Source organism: Leptinotarsa decemlineata, unplaced genomic scaffold, assembly GCF_025532065.1.
Source record: "Leptinotarsa decemlineata unplaced genomic scaffold, Ldec_3_MD MMD2_tig00000505_RagTag_RagTag, whole genome shotgun sequence".
Classification (NCBI taxonomy): domain Eukaryota; kingdom Metazoa; phylum Arthropoda; class Insecta; order Coleoptera; family Chrysomelidae; genus Leptinotarsa; species Leptinotarsa decemlineata.
In genome coordinates, this window is record NW_027412549.1 from 2,919,741 (window position 1) to 2,940,947 (window position 21,207).

Genomic DNA, 21,207 nt, shown 5'->3' on the forward strand with positions numbered 1-21,207 from the left:
GTGATCGCTTAATATATTGAAGGCTACCAAATATTTAAAGTTATGGTGATTTACGGGTTTCTCCATGATTTTTGATTTCACTGATAGCTAAGCGACTAGTCTCTAGTTATGTGAAAGATGTTTCTTGCCTTTTTTGGGAATAGGTTGAACGCGAGCAATTTTCCAACAAGAACGAAAAACATCCTTCTTGTAAAATAGGTTGAAAAGCCTACAAAATACTGGTGCGCGTTTATTTGCGCACTTTTTAAGTACGATGACGGGCACTTCATCAGGACCAGACGCCTTGTTGATATTGAGCTGTTTCAGAATTCGCCTGACTAGACGTTGTCGAAAAGAAATTTCCGGCATTGTGGAATTTAGTGTGGGAATAGTGGGTGATACCTTCACCAGAAAATCGACTGTGAAGTGGGACGCAAATTGTTCATTTAGTAGATTCACTTTTTCTATGGCTGCTGTTGCAATTGAACCATCCGCTTGTGTTAGTGGTGGAATTGTGGGTTTTGTAATGTTTTGATTTACAGCTTTAGCTACCGACCAGAAGGATCTAGACCTAGTATGATATCAGAATGTTTTATTTGATTTGAGGACCGTCGGCTTGCTGAATCTCTTCCTAATGTTTCGAAAGCACGCATGACTAGCTAATCTAATCTAGCTAATCATGCATGCCCTAATACCTACCCTACAAAAATACTAAAAATAATAAACTAGTGCCGCGAAAACCTAAAAATTTCTTAAAAAGTATTTTTGGTGAATTACTTCAGGTCAGAGTCTATTTTTCATTTTTATTGAAGAGAAAGATTACATTATTCAACTCAAATCCTCTACTGGCCTGAATAACAACTGAATTGCTAGTAACTAATATTTTTCAGTTACACCAAGAAAATAAATAATTTGAACAGAGGAATTCCTGGCTAATAGCAAGACAGACATTGAATTATATCCGACAGATATTCGTGCCAGTTTTTTCACAGAGAAAGTTTATGTGCAGATGCTTCTTTTTGGCCAACAGCAATACCTATCTAGTGTAGGACACATCTTACCACGACAGTATTTATATTTGACACTCAATTAATTTATTCGATGTTCAATCTCTTCGTGGTAAAATCAATAGAAAGACAACGTGAATTTAGATTTCACAGTTCGAGCGTGTGGTAAATGTAGTTGTGAAGTTCTATTTCTCACATATGTTTACTATAACATGAACTCTTGATTGGACTCTAGAAAATAGTTCATCATATACAGTGTGTCGCATTCATTTTCCATGCCATTTTTCGTGTAAGGAATCATACGTTAAAAGGTAAGACCTTGTTAATCCTTAGCTCGCACAAGTTTCGACTTCTGAGGGTTGTCGTTCGTAGAGGTGCAACAGCTGATTAATGGAAAAACAGATTTTTTTTGACAGATATCTGAAGAGTCAGTAATCGATATTCTTGTCGTTATCGAAAAAATAAAAGTTGTTCAGAATAATTCTTCAATTATATATACCAAGTTCAACAATAAAATTTGCATTTCTAGATTTTATACATGAGCTCAATCGTATCTATAATCTATTATTTTTTTCTATCTTCACTTCCCAACTTTTTCCCAAGTCGAAAAAGCAGCCCCATCCCCCGCAATGGCGACGACCCTGACTGCACCAGACAAAATTTTTATTTCACTGCCAAGTAACTTAAAATCACGAAAGTTATGGCAGCGCGCTATGCGGAGGGCCGACTGTGTATCTGCCAAGAGGACGCATTTTCGTTGAGAAGATCATTTAATGTAAGTATGAATAATAATAATAAAAAAAAATATAGTTTCAGGTTGAAACTATACATGTTTATCAAAACTATGAAAGTGGGAAAAATTATATTGAAACCAGGCGTAATTCCGCATATATTTTATTGCTAGATTGATAGACCGACGGTCCATACATCTAAAGCTCCACCGTTTGTTCAAAAAAAGAAAAAACAAATTTTGTTGAATACTTGTAACGAAGATATCGCTGAAAATCAAATCATGTCTGATATAGCAGGTATACAGGAAAAGACCTTTGATATTGGAATTCAATTTAATAAACAGGTTTTTCGAAGATCAAAAGCTACACAAACCGTAAATATTATATATCATCGAAAAAGAAATCGTTCTAAAGAAGTAGAAAATACAGAAAGTTCTACTAAATATAGCACTACTAAAGCTGTCTTCTAATGAACACATAATGGTCCTTAACTTTAATTTTTTTTTTAAACAAAAGAATTCGAAAATACGTAACACGTGGTGTTTTCAAACCAGCAAATGAAACAAACTCCGATGATGGCAGCGATTCATAATCTCCAACAGGTCCGGTTGTCACCGCTCGAAGCTCGTTGCCTGGTGTGACGTCGAGATGTACCGCGGGCGATCTCACATTTTCAATTGCTCGTGCTTAGTTGTTAATTGACATATACACCGGAAAATTTCTTGGGATACGTGGGAGATGATTTCCTTTCATGATATATAATGTTCAATAAAAAATTAAATTAGCCTGAATGAGCCCATTCAATAAGTATGACTCGCAGGGTGATTAGTACACATAGTGATTAGTGTGACAAGCTAGCTCTTTAGATGAAATACCAATTACCGATTTGAAAAATTAACTTGTAATAGGTTAGGGTAATGAAAACATGTGAAAATTTGATATTTAGCGTTATAAGACCGACTTTAAAGTCCCTATTTCAGTTAGTATCAAAAACAATGTGACTTATCGACATATATGTCGATAAGTCACATTCAAAATGCGATTTCTACCAAACAGCGAAAAAGGTGGTCCTTAATGCGACATATTGTATTGTGAAGTCAAAATAAAAAAAAGTGTCAAAATTGATTTTTTACGAATCTGACATTTCCCACACACTATCAGACTGTAACACTCTCTTTGGTGTGCACCTCATCAAACAATATTAATCATCAAGGGATGACCATGAAAGCATGTTGTTAGATAACAACAGGCAACTAGATGCCTATGAGAGTGTAGAAATAAGTAAACACAATGATATTATGAATAACGATGACGGACCTATACCAAAGAGCATACTATATAGCTTGTTAAAATAAAATAAAATAATGTTGGGTTTACTGATTACTACATTGCAAAAATAAATTTGGATAGGCAATATTGTGAAATTAATTTTTATATAGCTGAAAATTGTTTTATATAAACATATATTGTAAAATAATATATAAGGCAAAATTATAAAATTAATTTAGGTTGGTATACCTGTATGGTTGGTATGCCTGGATGGTTTACCTGTATGGGTTACCTTTATAGCATAAATAGGGTTAGCTCGCATCAGTTTCTAGTTTTAATCTTCCTCTTTGAAGATGATCACTTGGTGATCGAAACACTTTGAACAGAGCTTTTTCATAGTCAAATGATCATGCAATATAAAGCCAACACATTCTTTCGAATCATTGCAAATACGATTAAATGCGTTTTTTACAGCAGAACCTTGACATTATTGTGAAAATTTATTGAAGTTGATTCGGTCAATCACAATCGCTCGTCCCAGTTGGATTTTAAAAAATTCTTGAATCAATGATATAATTGTCTTATAGATCAAAGTTCTTCCGCCTAGTCAAACCCAAAAACTAAAGAACGGATTTTATACGTTTTCACCAAATAACAGAGTGATTCAAAAGAAAGGTATAAAATTAATTAAGGTTGGTATACCTGTATGGTTGGTACGCCTGGATGGTTTACCTGTATGGGTTACCTTTATAGCATAAATAGGGTTAGCTCGCATCAGTTTCAAGTTTTAATCTTCCTCTTTGAAGATGATCACTTGGTGATCGAAACACTTTGAACAGAGCTTTTTTATAGTCAAATGCTCATGCAATATGAAGCCAACACATTCTTTCGATAATTTTACAATTTCAGCTAACTCACGCAACTTCACTTTTCGATCATTCAAAACGATTCTCTTGATTTTTTTGTTTTCTGTTGTTACTGCCTCATTTGGACGTCCACTGCTTTCTGCATCATCGATGTCTCTAAGACCACATCGCAATCGTTATTTCTCATCAAGCGGAGCCCTTATAACTATAACACCTTTCAAGCCATTGCTTTGCTTGAACGGTAATTTTTCCCATCAAGAAGCAGTGTGAAACTATAACACGAAATTGTTTTCGATTCACAGTTTCTAAAATAACAAAACTGGTGTCACATGAAATTTCAACAGCTTTCTTTTGAACCAACTAAAACAGTAGTGAATGCAATGAGACTAGCGCCACCTATATGTTAGGCCAGATACTTTTCAGTACATGTAGTAAGTATAATAAGAAAAATGTGTTGAAGGAAAAACGATGATAAAATAGATTTAAGTATGAACAGAAAGTAAGAACAGAAGAAAAAATATGAAATTAAATGTGGACTTTTTCGTTCCAACTTCAAGTTGAGTCGAATGAAGATAATTATGTGAAAAATACTAAATCAGAACAAATATTTAGTGCGAATGTAGATTCTTTGGAAGTCAAACTGAAAATGCAGAACTATTGTTTCACCATGAAAGTTGATTGGAATCAATTTCATTTCCTTGACACTTTGATATAAATCTTCAATTGATAATATGAATGAAGAGCATAAGAATTATTTCTTTACGTTTCAATGAATTCCATAATTTCATTATCAATATCAAGTGATTCTAGACATGCGATTTCACATACATATTTTTCTGTTGAGTAATGTTTGTTTTAATAATTAATTGCAAATCAGTGAGGTATGTTGCAATAATTCACTCGGTCCTGATTTTGAAGTTTGATGATTCATAGATATTTAATTATTCACACTACGATGCATTGGGGAAAGTTTTTCATATGACGAAATATTCAATTGTTTGTATTCATTGACACATTCTCAAACATATCGAGAATTGTATTTCTTAGTTGTCGAGAGAAATTAACACATCATCAACATTTTTGGTTCGTCATTTATATCATTTCATTTTGAATAAAGAAGTCACTATAATATACTCATTTTCCAAAAATTATAGGGAATCGGAAAATACTCACAAGCCCAAGGCCCATATTTTTTTGACAGGGAAGTTTCTTCGTTGGGGATGAATAATGGGGCAAGTATAGCTCTGCACGCTTGTAACAAGCTCCATATTGAATCCAATATGAACATGAACAAGACTACAAATCCGAAAGTTGCCAATGGAAAGGTGTATATTCCCCACATGGTACCCTGAAAAAATATAGGAGTTTTGAAACTTATTTCAAATAGAAAAGTATACAATATGAAAACTAACATAAAGAAAACAAATCTTGACAGGCGATTCTGATAATTTATTTTTAGATCATTTCAATTCTGAAGTCAAAGGAAAGTTGACTTTGACAGGCTTTTATTCCGGTAACGAAATAATAATTCCTTTTCCATTTACTACTTTTGATTTCGTCTCAACCCACAGAATCAAAAATGATTCGACTATATATTGTCAATACTGTCAATGTTACATATGGCAGTTCTTGAGTAATTTTAATCATTCTATTGATGCAGGTTGAACTCCAAAACAGCATCACTATAGAATGATGACTTGAAAACCACTAATTCGATCATAAGTTTTCTTATGATCGAAGTCTATGTATAAAGTGTTCCAGTGAAAACTAACCCCATTTAAAAAAAATCAGTTTTGAGTTCAGAGGTCTTCAACTTTGATATGAAATTCATACCCGGAACTTCAGCTTTAGGGGAAAAGTTTTTATGCTTCTGTGGACTTCACAATTTATACATACTACCATTTAAGAAAAAATTAAAAATTAGTTTTTGTTTTTAATAGTGAAAAAAATCAACAAGGAGAAACATGTGTAGTATTTGGGATGGATTTCACCTTGTAAATGGGAAATTAAAAGTCAAAATGTTGTCAAAGTATTGTTGTCTGTAAAAATGCCAGTTAACAGTTTCTTTTTTCTTCTCTTTGAAGCTCTGCTCATCATTTCCTTTCTCGTACTTCTTCTTTTCTTCATTATTCTGTAGAATTTTGCAACCATCTAAATTTTTTTTTGCTTCACTTTTCTCTTCAGATTCAATTTCCTGAGAATATAATCTCTGAATTGGTCGAATTAGTTCCCCGCATTTCCATTTGACTCTTGCTACTCCATGGATCCCGTCTCTCTCAGGAAATAGTTTTAATTTTTTTCCTAAATGCTAGTCAGTTCGTTTCTTGTTATCTGTTTCGATAAGAATAATATCACCTACTTTCATGATTACCTATTCTTCATCATATGACGTCTATCCACTATGTCCTATTCCACAATCTCCGTATCATAGTTTGTATTGAGAAAGATGGAAGGTGTTATAGGCACTAAATCTTCTTCATCATTAGATACGTACAAAGTCACCCTGATCGACCTCTGGATGTGAAAAGTAATATATTGAAACCCGTTCCCTTGTTTTCGAAAATTGATAAAAAAAAGTTTAGTTGCTGGCTGTTATGGACTATGCGTCCGATGCCAAAAAAAAATTAGATACGTATGTCAGTGGTCGAGAGTTTATAGTTGCCTCGCAATTACATAACATAATTCTACTTTATTTTTCTTGTGTTTGAATATTTTTTCACTTAATTCCGGTTCACTTTTTGCAGTAAATTGATAGTTCCAATGAAGTTTCCACCATTATCCGAGTATATTACTCGAACTTTACCTCTTCTCGCCTGTTTAGAGAGCCATTAAAAATGCATTTGTAGAAAGCAATTTAACCAATTTAAAATGCACCGCTCGGTACACTGCACATGTAGAGTTGACTGGCTAAATCTACACCCGAAACCTGAAATGCTGTTGTTTGTTTTATCCTTTCAATGGGAAAAGGGGCAAAAGGTATATCAAGGGGCAAAAGGTGTTATATCCTTTACATATGCGCCCCGTACATGGTGTTGTTATGAAAAACACCTAATACGGGGCTCAAAAATAACTGATGATGAAGAACATAAATATCTAACAATATGAATGAGAATAAAATTAATGAATATATTTTTCAAAATAACGTTCAAGTTCCATACAAAAAATATTCCTTAAGGAACAGTCCATGTCTGTTTCTGTTTTTTTCTATTAGGCAAAATTCATGAATATGACAAATTACTGATTAATTGGGCTATTTAGTGGTATGAATTATGCAATAACTCTTCCAGGTGAACTTTTCAGTTTGCTCTTCATTACACTTGAGCATATTCTTTATTACTTTATCTTTCTCAGATTGTGGAAGGTGAGAAGCTTCCTTATTTTATTCAAGACGCCCTGTAAACTCTTTGTGAACTTCTGTTCTGGTCCGAAAACTTACACAAAAGATGCTCTAATCTAATGAGAGTTCCAATGTTTTTGAGTTATGGCAATGGAACTCAACAAAATCTATCAGTTGTTCCTCTTGTTGCTGGTAATCAGTAAAAAACTTTTCTCTAGAAGTTTGAATGTTTCGACAACGAGTTTGAAGTTCTAACTCTCCACTACTCTCACTACATATCTTCATGAGAGTTTTATGAGAGTAATAAGGACATTTTTCCTTGAATAGGTACAGATGAGTCCCTGAATGTGTGACGCTCAAAATGGGTGATGTGATATAGTATTCCTGTTGACCTTTTCTACATGCCAATATACAACATCTTGAAAAATTCTGGCTTTGATTAGAGAGATCTGATCAATTACGTTAAGCTTGATATGATATTTGAGCGTGATATGTTAAAGATTTGGGAAGTGATGTTTTTTGAACTTTGCGTAATTAGTAATCAATTTGAGAAATTCTCAAAAGGAATCATTGCAAATACGATTAAATGAGTATTTTGGAGCAGAACCTTGACATTATTGTGAAAATTTATTGAAGTTGATTCGGTCAATCACAATCGCTCGTCCCAGTTGGATTTTAAAAAATTCTTAAATCAATGATATAATTGTCCTATAGATCAAAGTTCTTCCGCCACGACAAACCCAAAAACTAATGAACGGATTTTATACGTTTTCACCAAATAACAGAGTGATTCAAAAGAAAGGTATAAAATGGAACAAGGTATCACTCACCATTACATCACATCCATTGTAGTTTTACTATAATTATTTGTTTGTCAACTGAAATCCTTCCGGTTAGTTACTTCACAAACTTTTATTACCGGTTAGTTCATAATCGTATATTAAAATGAAAATTAAATTGGTTGTATAATAATAAACATGCAGCGCATAAACGAACTAAAATTTGTACTTTCCTTACGGAAATTTGCGTAAATACGAAATATCGGGGTTATTTTGAAATTTTTACAGGAACTCTTTGGGAGTATTTTGGGTATTGTTCGAAAAAATGTAACTCTAATTCTTGTATTTCTCTTACAAGTTTGCCAGAATTGGGCATGCAGATATGACTTGGTTTCTTAATGATGTGTACAATTCACAAACCATTTATTCAGTAAAATTTTCATTAATTTTTTTGTTCTCATGAATCCAGAATACTTTGAGGTTTAAATTAAAAAAGGTATATTATCAGAAAAGAATAATTTTTTGAAAAGGAAGTTTTTGAATTTCTACTTCCCGATTCTACAAAAAATGTGAGAATATTCCAAAGAAAAGAAGAAAGCAATCAGTTTCAAAAAATCATTTCTATATAAAAATATATATACCGTGCAAAGAAGTAACTTTCAAATACAAAGTGGAAGAAAAATCCCTCTCGAAACAGCTACTTTCATATGAAAATTGTTGTTGGAATCAACTTCAATATATATATATATATATATATATATATATATATATATACTTGAATTATGCCTACATCAAACATTGAAACTAATTTCGTTAGTCTAATTTCTGTATGCAATCCTGGTGATGTTAATAATCAATTAGTTGTACCAATGACAAATCTTGAGTGCATAACAAAAGAACTTTCTACGGTGATTTTTTACCGACATCGCTTATATAATCATTGTTTAATGATGATGTTGAATGAGCACGGAGATGACCTTTTGTTGTTGCAAAATTACACAACATTTTAATATTAGCGATAGGTAGCATCAACCTACAATTTCACTATGACTACTAAGCATATTCGCTTACTGGATCGTTGAACTACGAGTATTCGTTACAAACAGTTGATTGAGTAAATTTTCGTCAAGTAAAGTCAGATTTGCAAAACTTTATTCCAGCTATCTTTGTTCAATTTTCAAGAAAATTCAAAGCCTCTGGATGAAATCTAGACATATTTTTTTTTATTTGCAGTGAAACCTGCAGAGAAAACGGATAACTAATTGCATTCGACCGCCTTTGGGAGCTTCGTTCATCATGAATTTACGTGGATTAATTCTTTTGTAGATCCCATTAATGGCGTGTTCTTGTTAAAAAAAATACCATCACCTTTCACTACTCAAACTTATTTTTGAACGATAGTTGCGCTCAGAAATTCGTTCGTGGTTCAGCCTAGTATTACTGGTGAGACCTATGATGGAACAGTGTTGTTCGGTATTTGGATAATAATCAACAAGTTGCCTTGCAATGAAGAAAGAGAACGAATTCGTGGAGTCAATATCGCAGTTTCCTTTCGAAACGGACCGCTATAGGAAACCTTGTTAATCAATAATATATGTGGATAGAGTTTTCCCTCTCGTGTCTTCCCTCAATAACGAAATATGAACATTTAAATAGACCAACAATGAATTTCACTATTTATTGTTTATTTTGAAAACTGACACGGGTCAGAGACGGTGGTGTTTTGTCTTTCCATTTTGTGTTTTCCATCTATGAAAATATTATATGTAGAACATTTCACAACCGAAAAAATTAGAGGTGAAAAATTTCGAACAAAATTACCTTTACAATCAGTGCTACCTACCTAAGAGAATATTAAAATATTTGGAAAATTTGATACAAAAATCTCATTGTTCTAAACATCCTGTATCAATAAATATCAGTATATCATCAGATCTCAGTAAAGGAGGTCCTCTTCAGCAATGAATTCAACACAAATCAAATGATAGAAATAGTTCATTAATGAGTTTAGAACTCGCAAATCGTGATTTTTTACATATTTCAAAAAGTCTTGAAGCATGATACAGAAAATTTCTCTAAAATTATACGTAACATTCGAAAATATACTACTTCATTTTATTTGACGACATTAAATTAAAAAAAAAGTTAACCAATAGATTTAGCTGGCTTGAGGAAAATGATAAGCCTAACGTAACTTCTGAACAAACAATGTTTGTACGTTTGTATGATTTGTAGGATATATTATGGTCTTTCTAACTATCCAACAATCAAGAGATTGGAATTTTCGCTTTATGAATTTTAGAATTGACTTGTTTAATGATTTTTCATGATTAATTTTTTTATAATTCACTTCATTTGCATATTCCACATTGTTCCACATCAATCCACATAATAAAAGGTAAACCGGAACTGAAATTGATGCAATACAAGCACTCTTCTCGATGCCCGTTTCACCAACCAAGTTGGCGTCATCAGGAGATGGGGGGAAAATTAGGAGATAACCGATTAGTTGGAGGTGGAGAGAAGATGAAGGAAAAAGACAAATTATTTCCTTGATCTCCTGAAAACGTCAACCTTGTTGGTGAAATGCGCGTCGAGAGGAATATTACAGTCCAGGTAATTGGAAGAAGTACTTCTTTTAGATTGTATGTATTGGGAATGTATCACATAGAAATAATTGTTATGGTATTGATCGAAACTAGTTGTTTCAGATAGATTTTCCATCTATTTTGTTGTGAATGAAATTTTTGTGCATGATCTTCATATTTTTGAAAATTTTTCAGTGGTACATTAAATTTTTTTCTCCCTTACTTCGAGAGTTCTCTAATATTCATATATTAATGTTGAAAAAAGCAGAAAAAATCTCTAAGGAGAAAATAATCGAGCAAAACACGTGTTGTGGTGTTCTGAAAATTTTGTGCAGTATCAAGTAATATAATTTCAAATAGATGTTTTTCTCATTTATTTTCAAACTAACTAATTGTCCGCCACTTCATTCACGTGGACTTCTTGGTTTTTTCAGATTTCCTGAAATCACAATGATCTCATTTATTTGTCTACCTTTGATTTATCCGAAAATTGGCTTACAAACTTCGAATATAATCAATCGAAGTTTCAACCAAAACAACTGTGAACAATATCTTGATGCAATTTTTTTCAGCTTTTTTATTTATGAAGCTCATCATAACACATAAGTGAACATCGCACTGAAACGAATTGAGCCGTTTCTAAAATTAGCGTGCACAAACGCACAGACGAACAGACAGTGACCAGTTATACTTTTATAATATTCATTGATTATTATTTTGTTTAATTCATGAAAGATAAGAATATTTTCACCCTTTCAGTTATTGATAATGATAACTTTCGTATCAAACACACTAAAAAAAAACAAAATGTAAAAATAGCAGAAACCATCATAAGCAAACAAGAAATCATAAATGGAAAGTAAAGTTTTTGAAATTCCAATATGTAATTTAATATCTATTGTAGAATCCACAATGAAAATAAATTTGAAGGAACCTGCGTTCATAAATTGGTACTATATTCATTACCAATTACAAATGGTACATGGTTAGAGGCATTGTGAAGTATTTGAAGTAAAATATAATTTTGAACTCGAAGGTAAGTTTAAAAATTTAGGGTACTCACCATAAGCACAGTACTTTAAGAGTTAAAAGTGAAACTTATATCCCTAGCATAATTATTATTTAATATTCAGCCCACATCACTGCGTTGGAGAGGAATAGCGGTCGTCAATGAAAAAAGTTGGTTTATTAAGTTTTCCCCAGAAAACTACATGACCGACAATTGAAGAAATGCCCCCCCGATATCTAATCCACGCTCGATGCACTGATAGTAGGAAAGAACTGAATTGTTAGGAGTTAAGAGAGGAACACCATTATTTCTTTGGAGTGGAACCACTGTACACAGCTTTAAATTTGATAATGGGAAAGTTAGATGACTTGGGTAACTCATTATGGATTGCGTTATAATTGTGGAACAAATAGCGTGTGCATTTTTATGTCGATAATGCATTATTATTGATAATGCATAATGCAAGATAAAACAACTATTTTATTTTCAGTACTATTTTATTTTCCTTCTCTACAAAATTATAGGAAACATTTTTTAAAAGTTTTTGGAAAATCTCTTTCTAGCTTTTTACTTCTCAAGCATCATACAAAAAAAGTGGGGAACTTCTGGAATAAAGAAAGAAGAAATTCTCCCAACTACCTACCCCAGGGGTTGACAAGTAGTTTTAGGTGGGGTCCAGTAACTGTGGGAAAATTTTTACGAGGTCCAGAAAAAAACAACTGATGAAAATTAAGTGCTACTAATGTATTATTTTGGTTTCAAATTAAATTCTGAATTATAAAACTCTAGACCTAAAATTGATGTGAGAAATTACATCGACGGTGTTGAACCAGTTTTTTTATAGTCTGGTTCTCGAGAGGAACAGCAAATTCGAAGTGTGTATTCTAGGTGGGCGTCTGTTAATCTCTAACGATATTTGTTTTTCAAAAAATTAATCTCTGAGAAAGATGCAAAAACACATCTTCTTAGAAATCAATAATCTCTATTTGAAGTGATTGCTTCGGCAGCCACATCTGTCCATTCTGCTGCTACATCAACTTCAAATGACAGAGATAGCTTGCCCCTCTCTGAAAAGTCTTAGAATCTTGTAGCAAATTCGTTCTGAGGATAGGTCAGAAATTTTACAAACATAGTTCATAGTTCTCTTTATAATAAAGAATTGTCGGAATATTAATAAATTCTTGTCTTGCAATTTCTTTTTCAAAGATATCTAGCTTGCGACGAAAATCAGACACGTTTTGTATCAGATCACACATGAATTTTCCATTTCCTTGTGAGTATGTGTTGAGATTGGCGTGAAGTTATCCACAGATTTCTGGCCACACATGCTGACGTACAGGAAAATAAAAATCTGTGGTTGGGATACGAAATTATTAGCACCCGCACTAATATCTGTGGCTGGAAATACCTATCACTATAGGTTGAACGAGGAATTATTAAGAATATTTGGTGTATAACTGTTTTATAGAATCTTGAGTTTTCTCATTAACAATACAGATTTAGGGAAGAATAATATTGGAAATATCAGACTTACTTTCCAATAACCCATGTAGAAATGATACCCGATGATGTGCGTTCATCAAAATCATACAACTTCCATAGTTTCTTGGGTAGATCAACATAATGAAAACCGTTTTCTCGTCAGCCATACAGATTTCAAGAATAAAATTGTTAAACCCATTGTAGAAATGGAACCAGATGACGTGCGTGCATAAAAATCGAACAAGTCTTATGGAATCTCGGCTAGATTAATGTAATGATAATAGTTATCTTGTCACCCTTACAGATTTCCAGGAAAAAATGTTGAAACAATTAGACTCACTTTTTAAAACACCTTGTAGAATTGGAACCAGATTATGTGCGTTCATGAAAATCACACAACTATTATTGAATTTCGGGTAGAATAACAGAGTGGAAACCGTTTTCTTGTCACCCATACAGATTTCCAAAACAAAAAATTGTTGCAACAATCAGACTAACTTTTTAAAATCCCTTGTAGAATTGGAACCAGATGATGTGCGTGCATGAAAATCGAAAAAGTCTCATGAAATCTCGGGTAGATTAACATAGTGATACTAATTTTCTTGTCACCCAAACGGATTTCGAAAAAAAAATTGTTGAAACAATCAGACTCATTTTTTGAGATTCCTTGTAGAATTGGAACCAGGAGATGTGCGTTCATGAAAATCACAAAACTCTTATAGAATCTTGGGAAGATCAACATAGTGAAAACCGTTTTCTTGTCACCCATACAGATTTCCATAAAAATTTGTTGCAACAATCAAACTATCTTTTTAAAACCCCTTGTAGAATTGGAACCCGATGATGTGCGTGCATAAAAATCGAACAAGTCTTATCGAATTTGGGGTAGATGGACGAAGCGATAACAGTTATCTTGTCACCCAAACAGATTTCAAAAAAAAATTGTTGAAACAATCAGACTCATTTTTTGGGATTCCTTGTAGAATTGGAACAAGGAGATGTGCGTTCATGAAAATCACGCAACTCTTATAAAATCTTGGGTAGATGAACCTAGTGAAAACCGTTTTCTTATCACCCATACAGAACAATCAGACTAAATTTTTAAAACCCCTTGTAGAACTGGAACCAGATGATGTGCGTGCATAAGAATCGAAAGAGTCTTGTGGAATCTCGGGTAGATTGACGTAGTGATAACAGTTATCCTGTCACCCATACAGATTTCCAGGAAAAATGTTGTAAAAAACAGACTCACTTTTTAAAACACCTTGTAGAATTGGAACCAGGAGATGTGCGTTCATGAAAATCACACAACCCTTATAGAATCTTGGGTAGATCAACACGGTGAAAACCGTTTTCTTGTCACCCATACAGATTTCCATAAAAAATTGTTGAAACAATCAGACTAACTTTTTAAAACCCCTTGTAGAATTGGAAACAGATGATGTGCGTGCATAAAATTCGAACAAGTCTTATGTAATCTTGAGTAGATTGACTTAGTGATAACAGTTTTCTTGTCACTTTGGTAGATTTCAAAAAAAATTGTTGAAATAATCAGACTAATTTTTTGAGATTCCTTGTAGAATTGGAACCAGATGATGTGGTTCATGAAAATCACACAACTCTTATTGAATCTTGGGTAGATCAACGTAATGTGAACTGTTATCTTGTCACCGATACAGATTCCTGGAAAAATTATTGAAAATGTCAGATTTATACTTTCCAATACCCCTCGTAGAATTCAAACCCGATGATTTGCGTTCATCAGAATCTCACAACTTGTCAAGTAGATCAATGTTGTTGAATTCCTTTTCTTCCTTTCATCCATATAGATTACAACAAAAAGATTTTTTTAAATGAATTACGAATGAGTAAGAATATTGCTTCCCTTCCAGTTTGAAGATATTGTAGCAAATTGAAGAATTAACTGTCTTAAACAAATTCATTTCCAACAATATTTCACTGATGAGAAACCAATTTATTTACAATACTTAGCAACTAACGCCTAATTTATTTCCACTATTTAAATTCCCTGTTTAGCCGTTCGATTCACTTTCTGAACTGCCCTCTTGGTTCGGGAAACCGGGCTTATATAATGTAACGGAAATCTGTTATTTGAATATTGAAAATTTCATAAAGTGAATTGGGGTTAGTAATCATCCGGTTCCAATTTTACAAGGAATCGCAAAAATGAGTCTGATTGTTTCAACAGTTTATTTTTCGAAATCTGTTTGGGTAGCAAGAAAACTGTTATCACTACATCAATCTACTCAATATTCCATAAGACTTGTTCGATTTTTAATGCACGCACATCATCTGGTTCCAATTCTACAAGGGGTTTTAAAAAGTCAGTCTGATCGGTTTAACAATTTTATTCTCGAAATCTGTATGTTGATTTTCCCAAGATTCTATAACAGTTTTGTGATTTTTATGTATGTACATCATCTGGTTCCAATTCTACAAGGGGTTTCAAAAAGTTAGTCAGATTGTTGCAACAATTTTTTATGGAAATCTGTATTGGTGACAAAAAAACGGATTTAATTATGTTAATCTTCCCAAGATTCTATAAGAGTTGTGTGATTTTTATGAACGCACATCATCTGGTTCCAATTCTACAACGTGTTTTGAAAAGTTAGTCTGATTTTTACAAAAATTTTTTTCCTGGACATCTGTATGGGTGACAAGATAACTGTTATCACTACGTTAATCTACACAAGATTCCATAAGATTTGTTCGATTTTTATGCACGCACATCATCTGGTTCTAATTCTACAAAGTGTTTTAAAAAGTGAGTCTGATTTTTTACAACATTTTTTTCTGGAAATCTGTATTGGTGACAAGATAACTGTTATCACTACCCAATCTACCCGAGATTCCATAAGACTTTTTCGATTTTTATGCACGCACATCGTCTGGTTCCAATTCTACAAGGGGTTTCAAAAAGTTAGTCTGATTGTTGTAACAATTTTTAATGGAAATCTGTATGGGTGACAAGAAAACAGTTTCCACTATGTTGATCTACCCAAGATTCTATAAGAGTTGTGTGATTTTCATGAACGCACATCATCTGGTTCCAGTTCTACAAGGAATCTCAATAAAGAATCTGATTGTTTCAATAATTTTCTATTTTGAAATCTGTTTAGATGACAAAAAAAGTGTTATCGCCAAGTTAATTTACTCAAGAAACTATGGAAGTTGTGTGATTCTCATGAATGCACATCATCGGGTGTCATTTCCACATGGGGTATTGGAAAGGAAGTCTGATATTTTCAATATTATTCTTTTCTAAATCTGTATTGTTGATGAGAAAACGGTTATCAGCGCGTCAATCTACTCAAGATTCTATAAAAAGTTATACACCAAATAGTCTTAATAATTTCAGTTCAACCTATAGTGAATAGAAATTTCCAGCCACAGATATTAGTATGGATGCTTATAATTTCATATCCCAACCACAGATTTTTATTTTCCTCTACGTCAGCATGTGTGGCCAGAAATCTGTGGATAACTTCACGCCAATTCCAACACATACTCACAAGGAAATGGAAAATTAATGTGTTGAGCGCATTTGAATATTTCAAAATATCTTTTTAAAAAGCCACGACCAGCATATTATGCTTGTTTGTGGTTTCTGGCTCCCTCCGCATCTGAGTTTTGTAAGAAGGAGGTTACTTCTTCTTTTATCACCCAGAAACTTTCAATAACTTGACCTTCACTTAGCCAACGAAGATTTTGTCGTGTTGCAGTTAAGTCAGAATACGCTGTCAGAAAGAAACTCCTTGAAATGTCGGTGTTGAAGAGTAGAATGAGATCGCATAATAATAAATAATAGTAATAAATTAATCAATGACCTTGAATAAATCTTCTTCTCGGCAATATTGCTAGCAACTCTTCCCTAAAAATCTGACACTCAATACCAAGAAATCTCACGAAAACAGACATTTGTTCATCATCAACAATGTTACATGATTCAGCAAGTGCTATGGCGTTGCAAGATTTCTTTTAAAGAAGTTCAAGAAGAGTGTTTTCAATATCAGCAGCAAAAATTTCCGTTTTTCGTATATTACTTCTCGCTGATAATAAAATACTTTGAAATGCAGCGACATCTTTTTTCTTCAAAAAGTGCCGTGAATATTTCTAACATACATTTTTTTACCATCTTAGAATCTGAAAATGGTTTCTGCTGTTTATTAAGCGTCCAGCCCACACGTAGCGCTCTTCTCTGGATTTTTCTTGCTCACTAATGCAATGAACTAGTAATTTTATGCTTTTTTGTGAGAACTGAGATTGAAATTGCTGATAAGTTGTTTCGTAGTGTCGCTTCAAATTAACACTCTCAACAATAGCGACAGTTTTATTGCATATAAGACACACCAGAACCACTTGAGGCCTGTTAGGCAGCGTAAAACAATATTGTTCAGACCATTCTGCCAGAAACTTCTTTTTTTCACTGTCTAATTCACGCTTTTTACAATCCATATTAGTATAGGTACGAAAATATTATGAAAACGCGAAAAATGACAAAACAAATGAATGGTTGCTCCGCGGTTTACGTTACCACTGACAGTTTGCTTCCCCCGTCCGCGCCCACACGCTCGCATCACCGATTTTGATACTCGCTCGCGCTTCTGTCAACAAAACAAAATATTGGCAAGCACAAACACACATACACACAAGGTAGATAGGAATCTAATAAAACCATATCATTTGTAGGTACTTGTAAAACAGGTTGACTAGGCAACTTGAAATAAAATAAGTACATACAGCTTATCAAATATAGGAATAGTTTTAAGAATTCCGTTATGGCCCCTCTCACTAGATCTGTATTCGTTAGAAGACAGTGAGAGTGAGTGAGAGAAAAAAGAGAGAGATTTCTCAAGTCTCTTCCTAGCTGTACTTAGTTGAATTCTATGTGGCTTAAAAATTTCACTTCAATTAATATAGGTATAGTATACCTTATCTACGTATTAATTTTTATATTTGGTATATAACACATTACAATATTTGGCGGTCCGATGTTTGACTTTTCGCGGTTCGCAAGCGGACCGCGGTCCGCCTGTTGCCGACTGTTGACCTACACCGTAGGTTCTGGTAAATGCCTGCCGGAAAAAAAAAACAAGATATCTCACAAACCTTAGTTTCATAGATGTTGTATTCTTCAATATCAGACCACATATTAAATAAACCAGAGGAGAAATATAAGAGGAGAATAGAAATAGAGGAGAAATTGGACCCAAAAAATACACTTCTTTGTTTGAATTGAAAGGATATATTTTTAGGAGGGAATAATAATAGAATAGTGTATGGTTTCCAATTGAAAAAATCGTGGTTCATCAGTTTTTTCGATGTTATGTTTTAGGTAGAAATTTCGACCACCCTGTAGATTATTTTCGAAAATTCGATGGACTTGATGCTTAAGGTGTGATTCTGTGGAATTTTACATTTTCAACTGTTACTGTCTATGAGTTATGATTTTTTCGGAGTGTTGCTGTAACTGACAAATTTTTCAGAGAAAAATTATTATCCCGGAAACTGACAAATTTGGGTATAGGCATTGTTATACAAAGTGGGTCTAAAATGTTCTGAGAAATTCAAAAATTTAATAAAATGCAGGATATTCCATTTGAAATAAGGAAGTTGCCCTCAACTTCCGGTATAACGGAAAGAGACCGGAAGTTGAAAGTATTTTAGTTGAGAAGGCCATTTTGTAAAACTCACTACCACAAAGTTTCAAGTTTTTATTTTGAATCGTTCTCCATATATTCCTAACGAACCCACGTCGTGCGTCTGTATTATATAATATGTTTATTTTCTCATACACTGATGTGAATTACATAGAGTGCTATCGAAAATAAACCAGATAATCACCGGAGCCATAGAAATCTGTAGCTTATTCGTGATGAGACTATATTGTGAATTAAGTGTATAATTACTTTTACATTACATTTACATTTCACTAAAAAATAATTAGCGATCAATCGATTAATAGATAAATGATAAATAAATCTAATAACAGAAACAGTAGTTACAGACAGAATACCTAGTTATTTTCATCTACTCAATAATTGCTTAGGTTAAATTGCTGTTTGGAATAGTGTGATTAATGAAGTCAGAAAAAATGTTCTTTCGGTATTCAGAATAAATTTCTTTACTTCTCTTTTAAACATTGATATTTTTTATTTCTCCTGGTAATATTTGGTATAAGCGTGGTCCCAGATATGTTGCGTTTCTTTGTCCTATAGTTCTGTCACATCGTGGTGTATTTTAGGAGTTTGCCTTTTTCTTAGTATTGTAGGAGTGAATATTTGGCTCTATTTTGATGTTTCTTTTTTCAACATTACTCAGTATGGTCATACAAAAAAGTCGAATATCAGATACATTTGCTTATTCAAGTAAGGACTCAGTTGGAAGAGTTTTTTTTCTATAAAATATAATTTTCAGTATCCATTACTGTATGACATTGAGATTCCTAAGATGACAATCATTTACTCCTCTCCAACCTATTATTGTACCATAGGATAGTTGTGATTATACAAGTGCAAAGTACAATGTTTTCAAATGCTGTTTGTCATGAAAGTTTTTTTAGGCTATTGAACTCAGAAAGTGTACCTCTTAACTTTCTGATTATTTTTTCCATCTGTAGGTGCCATCGAAAATGCCTATCTATAGAGATACCTTCAGGTATTTGATTATTATTTCCTATATTTAAGTATCCCATATTGGGTAATGTACTACAATATGATGTGAATGATAAATATTTGTTTTTTTTTAAATTGATAGTGAGTTAATTGTGACAGAACTATTTTTCATTCTCAATAAAATCTTTTTCTGCAGAAGCTTTTAGTTGGTTCCACAAAGAGTCGGTATACAAGACAGCCGTATCGTCAGCAAAGCTCAAAATTTTACCTTTTGTTGGTATCTGTAGCAGCTTATTTAGATATATTGTGAACAGAATTGGTCCTAGAACCATTCCTTGTGGACACCATGAGTAACAGTTTTGGGAAATCTCATGACTGACCCTCTGTTCTCGGTCACATAAATAGCTTTCAAAAATGTCGTAAGCTTTCCCGCAGATTCCACAGTTTTCTAATTTGCTCTAATTTTCTGACGGTATCGAAAGCTTTGGAAAGATCAACGAAGATGCATATGGCTGGGATTTTTTTATCAAAAGCTCCATAAATGAAAGTTGTTAGATTTTGTATTGCATCTTTCCTCTCTTTCCTCTCTGAATCCATATTGCTGATCAGATATTAATTTGAATTTCCTAGTAAAACACTAATCTTATTTTTAGATTTTTTTTTTGGTTATGTTTGATATTAGTTATACAGCCCTATAGTTACTTACTATTGTTCTGTCTCCACTTTTGAAAATTGACTTTATTATTCCAATTTTGAATATTTTGGGAAAGCAGCCTTTCCGTAAACATTTGTTGATTAGGTAAGTTAATGGCGTTTCAATTTCATTAGCAATCAATTTGATAACTTTGTAAATCTCATTTTCGTCAGTTTCTGACAGAAATATTAAATTCAATAATCTTTGCTTCTTGAAATTAAAATTAGGTCGTTCTTTAATTTTAAGAGCATATTCTTGACAAAGATTCGAATAGTACTCATTAAAATCGTTAAAAATTTGTTGAGTATTTTTTATCACTGTGCCATTCTCTAGTTGAATAATCGATATTTTTGTTCCAGATCTAGATTTATTGCATGTATCATCAACATATTTCCATAATTCTTTTGAATTTTTACTTTTATTTATTATTTTCTGAGCATATTTTTTTGGCAGCTTTCAGTAACCTATTTAATTTATTTTTCAATGAATTATATCCTTCTTTGAGTGTTTCCGGAATATTTCAGTAGAGTTTGATACTTTTTGTTTTTTATATTTATGAGCTCTGTTAACTATGGAGTAATCCAGGAAATTTTTGATTCACATTTTTTCTCAAGATTAGATATAATTGTACTTTTTTCAATAAGATATCGTAATCTGTTCACAAATATTGTTGCAGCATTACCAGCCTCTTCTATTCTATATATATTTTCCCAGTTTCCTGCCAACAAGTCTTTTTTAAGTTTTTCGTAATTAGTGAATTTTTTGTTTCCGTTTCTTTATCGATCTGTCATGTCCATATCGTGTTATGGCAATTGTGTAGTGTTCGGTTAT

General features: G+C 32.9%; 1 protein-coding gene across 4 annotated transcripts in view; it reads right to left on the minus strand.

Annotated features, from left to right (window-relative positions):
- The window catches only part of LOC111517846 (hydroxysteroid dehydrogenase-like protein 1), a 110,696-nt gene that overhangs the window by 27,618 nt on the left and 61,871 nt on the right, over positions 1-21,207 (minus strand). The window contains exons 1-2 of one of the 4 annotated variants that reach the window (XM_023174128.2): positions 11,620-11,912; positions 5,026-5,200 (exon numbers count right to left, since the gene is read on the minus strand). In XM_023174128.2, coding sequence (XP_023029896.2) covers positions 5,026-5,200; positions 11,620-11,622 — 178 coding nt within the window. In that variant the 5' untranslated portion in view covers positions 11,623-11,912. Of the gene's footprint in view, positions 1-5,025; positions 5,201-5,264; positions 5,414-8,019; positions 8,043-11,619; positions 11,913-21,207 lie in introns of those variants that run through there. The other 3 variants (XM_023174129.2, XM_023174132.2, XM_023174130.2) reach the window with 3 other exon arrangements.